General features: G+C 39.3%; 1 protein-coding gene across 1 annotated transcript; it reads left to right on the plus strand.

Annotated features, from left to right (window-relative positions):
* Window positions 1-1,650: 1,650 nt before the first annotated feature.
* On the plus strand, window positions 1,651-3,662 carry LOC149251702 (uncharacterized). The gene is made up of 2 exons (XM_089453968.1): window positions 1,651-2,226; window positions 2,796-3,662. Exons 1-2 carry the CDS (start codon window positions 1,651-1,653, stop codon window positions 3,660-3,662), a joined length of 1,443 nt encoding a protein of 480 aa, XP_089310094.1.
* Window positions 3,663-16,511: the final 12,849 nt, after the last annotated feature.

Raw genomic sequence — 16,511 nt, forward strand, 5'->3', positions numbered from 1 at the left:
AGGCTATTCATGTGGTCTGTTCTGAATAACAAGACCCCCACGGGAGAGGCACTCATGCATAGATCTGTATATGGGCCAAGCAGATGTGTGCTATGCAAACAGGCATCTGAGTCTAATGACCATTTATTTCTTCACTGTACACAAGTCTCTCACTTCTGGCAAGAAATCACCCAACAGCTCGCTATCAGGAACACTTGGCAGGGACCTTCTATTATACATGCCTGGAATTGCTGGACATCTGCCCATCCTAAGCATAAAGAGCAATGCCTCCCTCTCATTCTCTGCTGGACTATCTGGCTCGGGTGAAACCGATTAATCTTCAAAAACCAGCCTGTTAATTGGCATCTGCTCTTTGTACAGGCCCTGACAGCCTTCCATGATATCCCGGAGGACTTGCCTCCATGCACTCGCACTATATCAGGCCTCGGGAACATTGATAAAACTCGGCCATGGGCCTTCTTTGACGGAGCAGCACAACCTCATGGATGTGGGGGGGGCTTCTGCCTATATATCTCTGAACAACATTCCTACAAAGTCAAACTGGGTCTGGGAGACGGATCTAATAATTATGCTGAGCTCCTTACACTTAGACACCTGCTGCATTTCTCCCTAGCACATAACTGCATATCTGTTCAGATCTATGGAGACTCACAAATCATCATCAACTGGTTCAATGTTGTTAATCAATGTCATGCCATTACTCTACAAAACATTCTTATTGACATGCTAAATCTCAAAAAAGGTTTTAATTTGATCTCTTGTCAACACATACATAGGGAATACAATGAGGATGCTGACAGGTTTTCCAAGGAGGGCTCGTTACTACCCAGAGGCTTGTGGATAATCACAGAACAGGTGGATGTAGAAGTCTACCAATACCACCATAGACCGTACACAGATCAGGAATACCACAGGGTGGATCGGCCATAGACATTGGAGTGCTGGCTGATGCTTATTTTTCCTTTTATTCAAAGTTTATATATAGAACTGAACATGAATATTTATATTTTTACTAATTGCACCACAGACAGTTTTTGAAAATGGCCAGCAAGGTCAAGCTTTTGCGAATGCAAAATATGTATATAGGTCTGGCTGACAAATCAAAAAACGCATATGCCTACAGGCATCTACTATTAGCAAAACCCTAACCCTAACCCTATTCCCCATCAAGAGCTGAGTACAAATTTTCCCTCAAAGAAAGCAGCAAATACCATAGGTGCTGATTGCGCACCCTTGGAATCTGAGAAACCCTCTGGATGCTTTGTCACTCCGGTGGTTAGGGTACAATCAGAGGACCCATCCACAAAGACAAATACCCTGGTTGATCATCTGCAATCGCATCCAACTGCTCCGCGCACAGGGAAGAAGAAATCAAAGTGTATCAAGGTCTCCGGCAAAGACTACACCATCAAGTTCGGTGAAGGCCTCGCCATGGGAGATATAGCAGACAACGCCAGCAAGGTTTTGGTGGGCAGGGTTCGAGGTTGGACCTACACAGCAAAGCGATTAGGGCTCTGGGTAAAGGAGATCTGGGGTTAGACGTTCCAACAATTGCCAGTGGTTCAAACCCTGGCTCGCGGCTGGTTTGTCCTCCATTTTGCAAATGAAGAATACACAAACTTAGCCCTCGCTCGGTTCTGGCATATAGAAATGGCACCGGTGTTACTCAAGCACTGGAGTCCTCTCTTTGATCCTGAGAGAGAGCAAATCGGAGCAGGGCCGCTTTGGGTGAGGTTACCAGGGCTACCCTTGCAGTACTGGTCAGAAGAGGTCTTCATAAAAATTGGGAACACCCTAGGCACCTATTTGGACTACGAAAAAACCATTGTGCAATCCAAAAATCGCTCTTTAGCTCGCATATTGGTACATTTGGACACTAGGGAAGGACTGGAGGAAAGGATCACACTACAGTGGAGGAATTTTACCAGAGTTCAGATCCTGGATTATGAGGGTGTGCCATTTCGATGTCGCAGATGCCACAAGGTCAGGCATATCTTCAAAGAATGTCCCTTGGTAAATAAAACACAGGAGGCAACAGTAGTACAAGGTTCGAAAAATGAACAAGGAACCCCGGTGCATCACAGGAAGACCACAGAGCTAGCTCCAGATCCTCCATGCATGGCGACTCTATCCAAGCCTGTGAATCAAGATGCGAGTACATCTTCTGGCCCCCCATCCCCACCATTGACTCATGCACGAGCAGCGGCGAAGCGTCTCAATCAGCGGGTACTCCTCTTCCCTCATCCCTATCTCTTTCTAATGTTAGTATTTCTACTGATCTGCATCAATATGCATTTCATTCTCATAACAACTCCACCTCAGCATCCATTTTTTTCAATCCTCCCCCCCACCATCTGGTTGATTCCACCAACCCCCACCATTCCCTTTATTACTCAACCATCACCCTCCTTATCTCCAGTGGATCCCCCTTTCCCCTATAATCTTAGATCGAGAACTCCATCTGGGAACTCCCTTCCCCCAACAGGCCTAGGTCTCGCCCCCTCCAACTCCTTAACCAGGTCATCCCACTGTCGCAAATCATACCTATCCTATGCTATCCTACGTGCAGGGGCTGAAGTCCTCTCAGGTCAACAATCATCCATCAATCGGGTCCTTAGAGCAAAGGCAACCCCTCCATTGGTTCCCCCACAAAATGCCTCTCGCTCAATTGTAGGGGAATGGCTAGCTCCCCTAAAAAGCTAGCCCTTCACAGATTATTTTCAGTGGAACCAATTGACATTATTCTACTTCAAGAAACCCTAAGGGAAGCTCTGCTTGTATCTAATTCGCTACAGTCCATCTGCCCTGGATGGATTTTCACTGCTCTTGATGCCTCGGGACGTTCTGGGGGGCTGGCCATTGGATACAACCCACGCTCTATAAAATCCCTAGCAACCTGGGGAGGTAAGGGATTTTTGGGAATGGATCTCTACTCTGCTGAATTGGGTAAGGAGCTCAGGGTTTTAAATGTTTATGGGCCTTGCCAAGGAAGAGAGGCCTTCTGGCAGCACCTCTCTAAACTATCTCTGACCTCGATCGACAATCTCATATTAGGAGGGGATCTTAATTTCTCCATTGGATACAGTGAGTCGTGGGGCTCAACCACTCAGATTGACCCTCTCTCAGAAGTCATGGAAACCCTCCTTGACCAGGCACAACTTATTGATGTGCCCATGATTAAGCCCCTGCCTACTTGGAGGAACAGAAGCATTAAGGATGCAGCCTTAGCTAGGAGACTTGACAGGTTTGTCATAAAGGCCCAATTACTTCAGCTACTATCTCATTATAGACAATGGGTTGGATCTGGGGGCATATCTAACCACTCCCCCATCTATTTGGAAATCACAGGACCTCCCATCAAACCTCGGGCACCCTTCAAGTTTAATTCTGTATGGTTACAGGACCCGGGTTTTAGTGAGATGGTTAAGACTCACTGGGCACATAACTCATCCCCTCAGCATCACTCCAAGGCGGCAGGTTTCTGCCAAAAGCTTCTACAACTAAAGAAGCTCACCATTAAGTGGGCCAAAGACAAATCTCTGAAGGATAACCAAACCCTCACTTCAGTGGAAGCTGACCTTGCTGGCCTCAATGATGAAAATAATAGGGGTTATATCAGTCCTGAGGACAAAGCCCACTTGATTGACCTGGAGAAAAAATGAGCAAAGATACTAAAGGATCGGGAGGAAACATGGAGGCTTAAGAGTCGGGCCATTTGGCTCAAGGCAGGAGACGAAAACTCTAAGTATTTTCAAAATTTCGCCAAAGGTAGGAAAGTTGCCAACACTATCTGGGAATTGCCCACTCAGGAAGGAGGCACTGCTCATACTTTTCATCAACTCTCACAGCTGGGCATAGCACATTTTCAACACCTCTTCAAAGAACCTCCTGGATGCAATCTGGCTGAGATCATTCGTGTTGCAGGGCATTTTCCTCGGTTTGTAGACCAAGAATCTACAGACGAGCTCTCTGGCCCTGTCACTATTGAAGAACTGGAGCAAACTCTCAAGTGGTTCCAAAAGGACAAGAGCCCTGGACCAGATGGATGGCCTATTGAATTCTATCTGGCCTTCTTTGACATCATTGGCAATGACCTCCTCAGTGTAGTAGAAGAGTGCAGACTGTCAGGAAGAATGTATGAGGCTATAAACTCCACTTTCATAGCACTCATCCCGAAATCGGACTCCCCGAACACTTTCAATGATTTTCAGCCTATATCCCTCTGCAATACTCTATACAAAACCATAGCCAAAATCATAGCCAATCAGCTTCACCCCATCCTATCCCAACACATCTCCCCTGAACAATTTACTTTTCTCCATAAAAGGCATATCCATGAAGCCATTGAAACAGCTCAAGAAGCCATCCACTCCATCAATTCAAAAGCCCTGAAGTGCATCATCCTCAAGATAGACCTTGCAAAATCATTTGACCGTGTATCATGGCTCTACATTAAGATGATCCTCATTCATTTAGGCTTTCCTATCGAATTCATTAACTGGATCATTTGTTGTATAAAATCAGTCTCCTATAGCATTCTAATCAATGGATCAGTCACACCTTTCTTTCATGCTGAACGAGGATTGAGACATGGCTATCCCCTATCCCCCCTGCTTTTCCTCTTGGTGATGGAGGGACTTAGTAGGCTCATTGCCTCTGTAAAGAGGGAAGGTAGATTGTAGGGACTCAAGATGATTGACCTACTATACCTCACCCACCTGCTCTTTGTTGATTATGTACTAATTTTTTGAAATGGCAGTACTAGGGACTCGGTCACTTTCCAAGGGGTCCTCAAACTCTTTGAATTAGCTACAGGAATGGCTGTAAATCAGTCAAAGTCTACCATAACCCATTCATGCATTACCCCTCTTGAAGCTAGAATGGCCAATCATCATTTTCTCTTCACCCCCCATAATCTCTCAGAGGGTCTCAAATATCTGGGCTTTCGGATCAAACCAAACTGCTACAACATCACAGACTAGATCTGGTTAGTAGCTAAGCTAGAAAAAAGATTAAAAAGCTAGAATTAGAGGCTGCTCTCTAGAGTAGGGCAATTGGTCCTAATCAAATTAGTCCACCCCTGTTTACTGGATGTCCCTTGCATGGATCCCTTGGGGAATTCTCAGTTGACTACAACAACTCTGCAGTCGATACCTTTGGAAGGGGCATAAGGAAGGTAAAACTTTTGCTTGGGTGTCTTGGAAATCCATTTCCCTACCTAAGAAGTGGGGGGGCTGGGGGATAAAGGAGTTGCCCACCTTTGCAAAAGCTCTAGCAGCAAAGATGAGCTGGACCCTCCTCACCGTTAGCAATCTATGGACTACAGTAACATTTCACAAGTACATTTGGCCACTACAGATATTGGACTGGGTGCAACAACAAACCTGGCCTAGAGGAGGCATTTCCATTGTTTGGAAATCCATCCTACAAACAATGCCTTTCATCAGAGCTGATCTGGCATGGCGCATTAACAATGGACATTCGGTAAGAATTGGCATTGACCCGTGGATATGGGGTGGCAATCTGTATATTCTACCTCCGGAGCTCATACTTTTCCTAAATCATAGAGAGGTGAAGACATTAGCTCACATTGCAGAACCAGACCCCCGCATTTTCCTTAGACAACAGTGGAGATCAGCTCATGATTTGGATATCCCTGAACAATGGAAACAATCATGGGATACATTCATAAGGGCCCTTCAGGAGGCTCATATCCTTCTCAATCAGGAACCTGACGCCCTTGTTTGGATCCCTACTGCACACAAGATTTACAGCCCTAAACTAGGATACCTACATCGTATACAGGCACGAAAACCCCTTCATCCTCAGAGTTGGTGGCAACAATTATGGAGGCTAAAAGCACCCCTGCGAACTAGGCTATTTATGTGGTCTGTTCTGAATAGCAAGACCCCCACAGGAGAGGCACTCATACATAGATCTGCATATGGGCCAAGCAAATGTGTGCTATGCAAACAGGCATCTGAGTCTAATGACCATTTATTTCTTCACTATACACAAGTCACTCACTTCTGGTAAGAAATCACCCAACAGCTCGCTATCAAAAACACTTGGTAGGGACCTTCTATTCTACATACCTGAAATTGCTAGACAACTACCCATCCTAAGCATAAAGAGCAATGCCTCCCTCTCATTCTCTGCTGGACTATCTGGCTTGGGTGAAACCAATCAATCTTCAAAAACTAGCCTGTTAATTGGCATATGCTCTTCGTACAGGCCCTGACAGCCTTCCATGATATCCCCGAGGACTTGCCTCCATGCACTCGCACTATATCAGGCCTCCGGAACATTGATAAAACTCGGCCATGGGCCTTCTTTAACGGATTAGCACAACCTCATGGATGTGGGGGGGGCTTCTGCCTATATATCTCTGAACAACATTCCTACAAAGTTAAACTAGGTCTGGGAGACGGATCTAATAATTATGCTGAGCTCCTTATACTTAGACATCTATTGCATTTCTCCCTACCACATAACTGCATATCTGTTCAAATCTATGGAGACTCACAAATCATCATCAACTGGTTCAATGTTGTTAATCAATGTCATGCCATTACTCTACAAAACATTCTTATTGACATGCTAAATCTCAAAACAGCTTTTAATTTGATCTCTTGTCAACACATTCATAGGGAATACAATGAGGATGCTGACAGGCTTTCCAAGGAGGGCTCGTTACTACCCAGAGGCTTGTGGATAATCACAGAACAGGTGGATGCAGAAGTCTATCAATACCACCATAGACCGTACATAGATCAGGAATACCACAGGGTGGATCGGCCATAGACATTGGAGTGTTGGCCGATGCTTCTTTTTCCTTTTATTCAAAGTTTATATATAGAACTGAACATGAATATTTATATTTTTGCTAATTGCACCACAGACAGTTTTTGAAAATGGCCGGCAAGGTCAAGCTTTTGCGAATGCAAAATATGTATATAGCTCTGGCTGACAAATCAGAAAACGCATATGCCTACAGGCATCTACTACATGTAATTTTTCTCATATAATGAAAGATTACGATTTTTCTCTTCAGTTAAAAAAATAAAAAATAAAAATAAAAATAAAAAAATTGTATAAATTTACATGAAAAATAAATAAGATTCATCATTAATCCTCAAATTTCGTTCAAAATTTTTTATGAAGTATAAATTAATATAATTTTCTGGTATTTAAAATGTTTTTCTGAATGTGTAAATAGATTTAGTACCCTTGTAATTCGTCAAACATTTAGATTCTATAGAATATATAATTCAAATTTAAACCTTTAAGAATTTTTTAACAAATTTAAGTAAATTACACTTACTATTTTTTTTGTAAGCATAGCAATACCTTTCATTCATTCATCAATAAACAGGTAGGTTACAATCATATAAATTGTTTGGTGGCCTCAGCCTGCCTAGTGAGAAACCAAGTCTGATGGCCGTCGAACCACATTATAAGCCATCCAAAACATAAATCGTATGAGTCCATCTAACCAAGCCTTATAAATATTATGTTCTGGAAACCAACTAGTAAACATAACATTGAAAACATAAATACTACCTGACATATAAAACAAAATTTAAACCAAAATTAACAGACATCACTTCGACCAACTATTCATCTGATGATTCCATTGGAGCAGGATCTTTAGCACTTGAACCTGGAAATTTAGATTGTGGCAAACATAAAATATGTTGCTCGATGTAGCTGAGATGAGCGTTCTAGTTCTACAACTAAAGTTGAATGAGATGGAGGTCTTTATGAATGTCTCAGAGGCTTGGGTCGGACAGACTTTGTGTGGTTGTGTTGATGGTCGCAACCATTGCTTTGGACACTATACATTTCATTAACCAAAAGAGATGGATAAACTGTCTATATAGGGTGAGACGACTGTGGGTATACCCAGGGTCCATGATTAGATCCCCTCAATCCTCTACTTGTAGTTCACACTCAACTTTCAAATTCAACTCTAAATTACACTTACTTTTAAAAATCATAGATAATATAAAAAAATAAAGGAAATATCCAAGCAAATCCACTTGAAGGGATCACTTCCCGTTGGATTATTACCAAATCCTAACCTCAAGGGCATCAAGGAGAATTGACTCGATGACCTCCTATTACGGAGGTGCTTTTGCAATGGGAACTCAACCAATTGAGCTAACCAATCTTGTTCACCTCCTCTTGCAATGTGTAATGACCCTCGCTACATTAGAACGTCATCTCACTAGTGGTGGGTGCAGTTTGGCACTCATAATGTATATTATGATATATTTTTGGTGTGGAATGAGCAAAGTAATTGCATTCAATGGTATTCTTATCCTCGAGTGCTTACTTTGAGTAAGCTACCTTTTGTATCTTTGGTTCTCTTCTAGTTTTTGCTAATTTTACTACTTCTTCTAGAGGCTTTTTCCTCCTCCCTTCCCCCTCATTCCTCTGATTCTCAACACTTTTAGCTTCATTCCTCTCTAGATTCAATTCTCCACACTTACCTTTCACTTAGACCAAACATATTATTTGATCATTGTTAGCTCATTTCCATTGTTTTCTTGAAGTGTTCATGTGTTGGTTTTTTTACCTTGGCTCTCATTTTCCTTATTGAATTGTTTTGTTAAAGTGCCCCTATGTTGGTTTGTTGGCCTTAGCTCTCCTTTTCCTCATTGACACTCTCCTTCACCTCCCTTCCTCCTTTTTTTCCAACTGTCATTATGACTCATTGTGAACATTCTTTCTTTGATCATGGTGGTTGTGGCAAAGAGGAGCCTCCCTACATTAGAACCCAAGCCAATGAGGAGGCCTAAATGCATGTCTATTGGGAATGTAGCTCGTAGTCTGCTTGGGATGAAATTGATTTTATAGAGAGAGAATATTGTGTAGAGAATAAGTTTCTATCTAATATTGAGGTGGTAAAGAAAGTTCGATAGTGGATTTGAAACACTTCGTCCAGACAAAACCAATACATATAAATAATTGATTTATATTGGAAAATGGAAAAATTGATGGGGGGAAGTCCTAGTTGATCGCCCCTAAAGCAACAAATCAACAAACTATATAATAAGATTTTGTTTCTCACCAAGAAACTCATCATCCCATACTGTAATAACAGTGACGATAAAGAGCAAGCTCTAGCACTAACCTATGTGGATCCTCGTATACTTCAATCATGGTCTACTCTAATGCATTTTTGTGTTTTAAAATACTTTGCAAACCAACTTGCCTTAAATAACACCTTTTACTATGTTGTATTCTCTAGCTTTCTAAATACTTGCAAAGTCTATCATTTAGACTAATACTATTAGAGATTTGAAATAGTTTTCCTAACTTCAAACTTATTATTATACTACTAATCTTTTTTTTTTTTAAGAGATTTTTCAGACCATTCTGTCATAATGTCAATGTTTTCTACATTATAACTTTTTAAATAATTACAAAATATATTATTTATCCTAACACTATTAAAATTAAAAATATTTTTTATAACCTTAAACTTATTATTATATTATTAATATAATTCCATTAATAACAAATTAATAATAATTTTAATAATAATACAAAAATTTAAAATTAATCAAATATATGGTTTTTAAAATTTAATAATTATTGTATAAAAACCATTTCAAAATTTATAAGTATTATAAACATCTAAACCACACCTAACCTATATAGTATCCAACTTTGTTCATAAACAACACCTAACCTAACCTAACCTATTAGCATCAAACTTTGTCTACTCAGAACATTGTAATAATATCACAATATTTTGAGTCATCAATAATTCCAATCTAGCCCTATCAACTATAATATAACATAAATGATAAAACTTTATAAAAAATAAATAAGAGTCATCATTAATCCTCAATGTTCCGTACAACCGTTAGAAAGTATAAATTAATATAATTCTAGAATTTATAAATCATATAATTTTAAGAAAACTATAAATAATATATGAAAATAAATATGTTTCATTATAGATTTTCAAATTTTCGAGGTAAAAGGGTGTAGAAAGTATAAATTAATATAATTTTAGGTTTTAGTGTAATTATGTAATATTTATTTATTTATTTTTCAAATATATTTTTAATGTGTAAATAAATTCAATACTTTTCTAATAAAATTAAAACTTATATTTTGTAAATTATATAATTTAAATTTATAAATTTAAATAAATTACACATTTAAAAATTATAAATAATATAATTATGAAAATTATAACACCATTTTTTATTAATCCCACACATTTTAATAAAATTAAAAATAACAAATTATTGTGATTTAAATTCTATATCAAAAAAATTTAAATTTAATCTTCATTATAGATAGACTAACATGTTCACCTAAATACTTCAAAAATTATCAAAATTCCAAATCTCACAAAATTCTACATTCTCAAGTCTCTTGATACAAATAAAATTGTACATTTATTCATGGGTCTCCTAACTCTAACTAGGAAGGAGAAGATTGATATACATTAAATTCATTTATATATAATTAGTTTAACTATATAATTTAAATAGTTGATAAATATGTAAGTACAAAAAGAGAATTGTGCCCCCGATCAAGGTGCGTGTCCAAGGAACGCAAGGACATCGGTTAGAGATGGTAGTTATGGTATGTAAGGGAAGGGTACCACCCACCGCCCCCCACACGCTCATGGCGATGGGTGCAGTGGCCTCCTGCATGCAACCTGACAGAAGACATGGGAGAAGTGGCAGTCAGGGCCAGGGTGGAGAGAGAGGTGAGGAGGTTAAGGCAGGACGGGTGATGGGACAGAGAAAGGTGGATTGGGATTATGAAGGAAGTCGGGACAAAGAGAGGAGTATAGTCGAGATTACAGGAGGAAGGAGGAGCGAGGGCGCAAGACAATGGAGCTACCAGCAATGACCTCTACGAACTATTTTCGGGTATGTTCCCTGGCCTTACAAGCCCATTACTATGTTTACTATGTTAATTCATGGTTGGGTGGTGCAGGTGAAGATTGGGGAGGGAAATTGGGGAGAAGGTTGGGGAGACCAGCATAAGCTGGGGGGGATGGTGATTGGGTTAGATCCAAAGGCTAGAGTCGAGGAGAAAACTGGGGCTGGGACTTTGAGAAACCCCCTGCAAATGATCGAGATAGTTGGTATACCAGGGAGTGTGGGGAGCTTGCGGCTAAGCATGCGCAAGGGCCATGAGAAGAGCAGAGAAGAGAGGCAGTAGCACTGGTCAAAGGGGCGAGGGAAGGCATTGTGAGTGGGAGTGACGGTAACCTGGCTCGATGGGCTAGTAGTGAGAGTTGTAAGCATAATTTGGGTCGAGCACCGAGACATCACCCCTGTGAGCAGGCGAGAGCATTGGCATAACCAGAGGGGTGGTGAGGCTATTGCAAGGCAGGTGAGCAAGAAAAATGAGAGGCAGAAGAGTGGTGCAGACGCATCAGGTAGAGGAGAGGCAATGCATCTTGGGGCAGAGGGGAACTTGGGTAAAGGAAATTGTGATGGGAACCGTGAGGGGAGGGGAACCTGCATCATTCAGGAGAGGCATGAGACTACACCCTGAGAGCTCATGCATATCATGTGTGAACAGGCCCAGAAAAGAGAAGAGATGGCCTGACCTGCACATGGAAGAGGACGTGGCAGAAGGCGGAGGGAGTCGACTTATGTAGTAGACCCAAGCACCTTGGAACCTAGGCATGGGAGGAAACCTATAGAATGCCTCATCAATGAAGTGGCAACATCTTACAGGGAAGGAACAGATGCAGGCATCCATAAGATTCTGGAAGAATTGGAGGAGAAGATAAAACATGAGGAGGAGTTCGATGAGGAAATGGAGAATTGGGGAGCTGTAATCTCAGATCCTGGGAGTACTAGAGGTAGACTCACCTAGTTTAAACAGACATTATATCTATACTAGCTCGTGAAGAGCCTCATGGGGAAGGCAATGGAGAAAATGTTAGTGAGGATGGCTATGACCCTCCAGAACATGCCTAATTACAAAAAAGACTTGCAGACAATTCAATTTCCGTTGTGTAAGTAGGACATCCACCTAGATCGAATCCAAAGGCACATTCCTTGCATTATTGATCTTGCTGACATACCTAGAGACTTAGCCAAAGACCCAGCTCTAGTGGAGCCTGCCTCAGAAGAACAATAGGATTAGTCAGTTTCTTGGATGCTTTTTTGTTTCTTACGGGTAGCATTTACTTTTACTAATGCATGCTTATGATAGAGAGACACATAGACTCTTATCATGATACTGATACGTATATAGCTTGGTTAGATCTACTGAAACTATATTATTTTTGGATGGCTTATAACGAGGATATGTGGCCAACAGACTTGGTTTCCCGCTAGGCCACCTATCTCACTTGTGTGGTGTAAACTGGTTATTTTTATAAATAGAAAAGGAAGGTCATGCCATGCTTAACAAAAAAAAAATTGTGGTAATAAGTTTTGTAAAAATTCAAATTTTAGTGTTGTAAGTTAGTTAAATGGTTTAAAACCTTTTAATAATACAAATCTTCATAAGTTTAGAGGCGAGTCGCTGCTACGGAACAAAGATGCTACACCCATGGCCGCCCTTGCAACCCTCCGCCACAACCTGCAAGTCATCTTAGGTAAGCAGAATCAGAACATCTGTGCACGGGACAACACCTTGAGCTCCCATGAGGCAATATCGGCGACATATCTTGGCCACGGTGGAAGGGAGGTACTGAACCAGGAGAAAATAAATGACACCGCAGCGCTTTTTCCAACAGTAAAGGGGCGAGGACGAGCCATTCCCAGAACGCGCGGAGCAACGACGGGGGGGAAGAAGGAAAGGGATCCTGGCCACGACAGGGTTTGGATCTGCAAGCTTTCTCTTCGGATCGATCACTGAGGTCAATGAAGGGGGATTGCATGATGCAGATCTGCTCTCTCCCACAATGGATAGGCCCAAATATTGCAGATCCGGCCTGGATCTAATCGATCTAGCCAATAACCGAAAGAGAGGACAAGATCCAAAGGCCCTAGATCTTAGGGGTGAATGCTGCTAGAATAGGGAAGTACTAAGTTTCCCTGCCGGGACAGAACCCGATCGATTCCAAATCCTTGTTAGAACGCCCATGGGAAATACAATCTTGATTTGGACGCATGACACAAACAGGGCAATAGATCTGAAAAATAACATAGCAAACCAGATTGGCTATCCGGCAGGCGAGAAAAACCTAGTAATAGGGGGTAGATCGCTACAAGATCACAGAACCTTCAAGGAGTACAACATCAAGCTAGGATAAACTATTATTCTCAATATGAGATTGCGAGGGGGTGCAGCAACCAGCAAAACAGTAGAAGGAGGCAGTGGATCCAAATCGAATCACAACCCAGCTCAGCACCGACAATACAGAAGCGAAGGAGCATCCTACAAGCATATTTTACAAAGTGGGAAAGCTCCTCCGTCAGTCCCAAAGCAGGCCGGAACAGAACCAAGCCCATACATAGTGGAACAACTATAGAAAATACCAGAACTAACAATTGACATAGCAGAAGCAGAAAAGGTATGTGATAGCTATGAAAAGCAAGCCATTATTTGCCAATTTAACGGGTTTTGGCCCAAACCCTTGGATCTGTTTCATTGGATATTCATAAATTGGTCTATGGACTGTGAGATCCACCTCCGTTCAAAAGGTTTTTTCATAGTAAAATTTCAGTCGATTGAAATTAAAGAATTTGTGCTTCAGCAAGGACCGTGGTTTTGGGGATCTTCGGGTCTCTTTACTATTGCATGGTTCCTGGAGTTTGACGCAAACACTTATTTTGTATCTCGGATACCTGTATGGGTACACCTTCATAACCTCCCCATCCATTTTTGGGACCAACAGATACTTGCATGTATAGGTAACTCCATAGGCAGATTTATCAAAATGGATACACATTCGCACGCATATGTGTGGAAGTAGACCTTAGTAAAGGTTTACCAGGAAACATTAAACTGAAATACAAAGACCGTAGTTGGATGCAGTCATTAGATTATGAAAATACAGCTTTCAGGTGTAGAATATGTTGGCAAACTGAACATTTGCAAAATGCATGCCCAGAATACAAAAAGAACAGTCGCAGAAAGAAGAAAATAGGTAACCATCAAAAAGGATGGAAATTCTCTTATACAGAATCAGACATGGAGGAAGATAATGAGGAGGAAGAACCAGTCCAGGATGAAAGCAACCAAACAGAAACTCAGAGGACAGCCCCACAAGAACCAATGGTATCACAATCGGGAAAGAACACAAATTCTTTGGAAATCAGTGGAACCAAAAGGCAACACTCTCCAGAAGCCTCTGATTCAGACAAGGAAAACTCGCGACCCGGCGAAGATAATCCTCTTCAACTTGTTCCCATAATTCCATCCCAGGGAGAATGGCAAAAAGTTGAGAAGAAAGAGGGGAGAAAGACATGATTTCTCTTCCTTCTTGTAATCGCTGCGGTTTTTCCTCTTTTTTCTTGTTTAATTTTTTATTTTTTCTTTTAAGCATTCCAACTGGATGGCACTGGTTCGAGCTTTCCTCAAGGAGGAGACGTGTATCTGTCCAGTGTTTCTCTCTACTTGCCTAGCTGGACGAGGCTTAGTCTCCTCTTCCAGCGAGCTCTATGACTCCAAATTATAGAGCAAATTGAATGCTACGGTATATACTTGTAACTTTTTATCTTGGTAATAAAAAGTTCGCTTTTTTTCTTTAGAAAAAATACAAATCTTCATAAATATTCATTTATAAAATGTAAGTAATTTAATAAATTTAATCACAATTTTTTATTGAATGACGATGAGAAATAATATATTTTTTTAATTAAATCTTAAACATACACTTAATTCTAGCACTATTTTTCCAATATAAATATATGTGTAATAACATAATTTTCAAAAACTATCAATAATATAATTTTATGAATCATAAATAAGTTTAAGTTTCATAATTGACTCAAACAATTAATAATATGATAAAAAAGTGTAGTGTACTTTTGGTTTTTTACATAGATGATTTTGTTAATAAAATTTTAGGAATAGTAAGTTTGAACATAAATATCCCAATTATATCTATTTATATATTTAAAAAATAAAATTCACGATTTCATCAAATATTTTATTGGAAAAAATTATTACCCAATTTTAACTAAAAGGAAAGAAACAAGGAACATCAAATAAAAATAACACTTTTCAACCCTTATTAAAGTGACAATGTTAAGCAAGCCAAATATTTAGAAAAACTGAGCCTTATGAGTGGGGGATGCCTAAAGTACAAATCTAATGGCACCTGCAAAGGCCACGGTATGTTAGGAGGAGTGTTAAAACAATATTTGGAGAATATTATGATAAGTAACTTTTTTTTTAAATAAGTTAAATTAGGTATAAAAGATGGATAATTAAATTTAGTTTGAGTAGTTGGAAAAATTATTACATATTTAAAGGGATAAGAATTTTTTTTATTATATATATCTATCTATATATATATATATATATAATTTTTGAAATTTTATATAATTTTGATGATAATATTTTATTTTGAATAATTTTTTTGGTAGGTAAACACTTATGGGGATTTGAACTAGTGACCTTTCGCAAGGAGTGTCTTAACAGTGCACTCATTCACCATCAATCCAAAGCGTAATGAGAATTCTATTTTAAATAAATTATTTTTCTTACTTAAATTTAATTTAATTAAAAATAAGAATAAAAATTTAAAAGGAAAAATTAAAATAAATAAATCATATAAAAAGAAAAACTTGATAGAGTATTTCAACTATATAAAGAAGTCCAAAAATCTAATAAAGATGGAAGCTTTAATAATGGGCACTTTGAAGTCATAAAACATGGATTTAAAAATTTATAGGAAAGGAAATTCTAATAATGGATGATCTCAATGAAAAAGTGTATTAATTATTAGAGAAAATGTCTAACCCATATTCTTATATAGTATAGTTTAACTTATAGACGAATTAGCCTTTTTTTGCCTGAATTCACTAAAACAATTTCAAGATTTTTGTTTCTTAAAATACATTTTTGAATGCATAAATGGATTCAACACCTTGAAAAACCCCGAGGCACTCAAATTATGCACATTAAACAATTTAAACTCAATTTTTTAAAAACCTCTGCCAGATTTTGATTAAAATTAACCAAAAAAATGGTTATGAAAAAAGTCATTTCATCTATAAGTTGGACTATGTCATTCTTATATTACAAAATGCATTTAATGTTTTCATTGTTTCAAGTTTCAATATGTGATATTGTTTGCATGTTTTAATATGTGAGGATATTTGACTTGCGAATAGATCAGTTTCCATTGACGATATTGATAAATGATGTCCTTGGAACCCACCCTAGGGTGAGATAAGGATTTTGGGAAAAGTTATTAGTTTGCATTTTTTTTTCCGGATCTCTAGGCTTCTTCTTATTATATAGAATATGTTTTTGAAAAACCAATTCATGGCATATTTAGGTGGTTGAGAAAGGATTTTCGATAACTCTAGACAACTTTCTTGATTCAAAGGGTTTTT

This window comes from Pinus tabuliformis, chromosome 7, assembly GCF_031772625.1.
Source record: "Pinus tabuliformis cultivar Carrire ecotype Pingquan chromosome 7, CPIR1, whole genome shotgun sequence".
Classification (NCBI taxonomy): Eukaryota; Viridiplantae; Streptophyta; class Pinopsida; order Pinales; family Pinaceae; genus Pinus; species Pinus tabuliformis.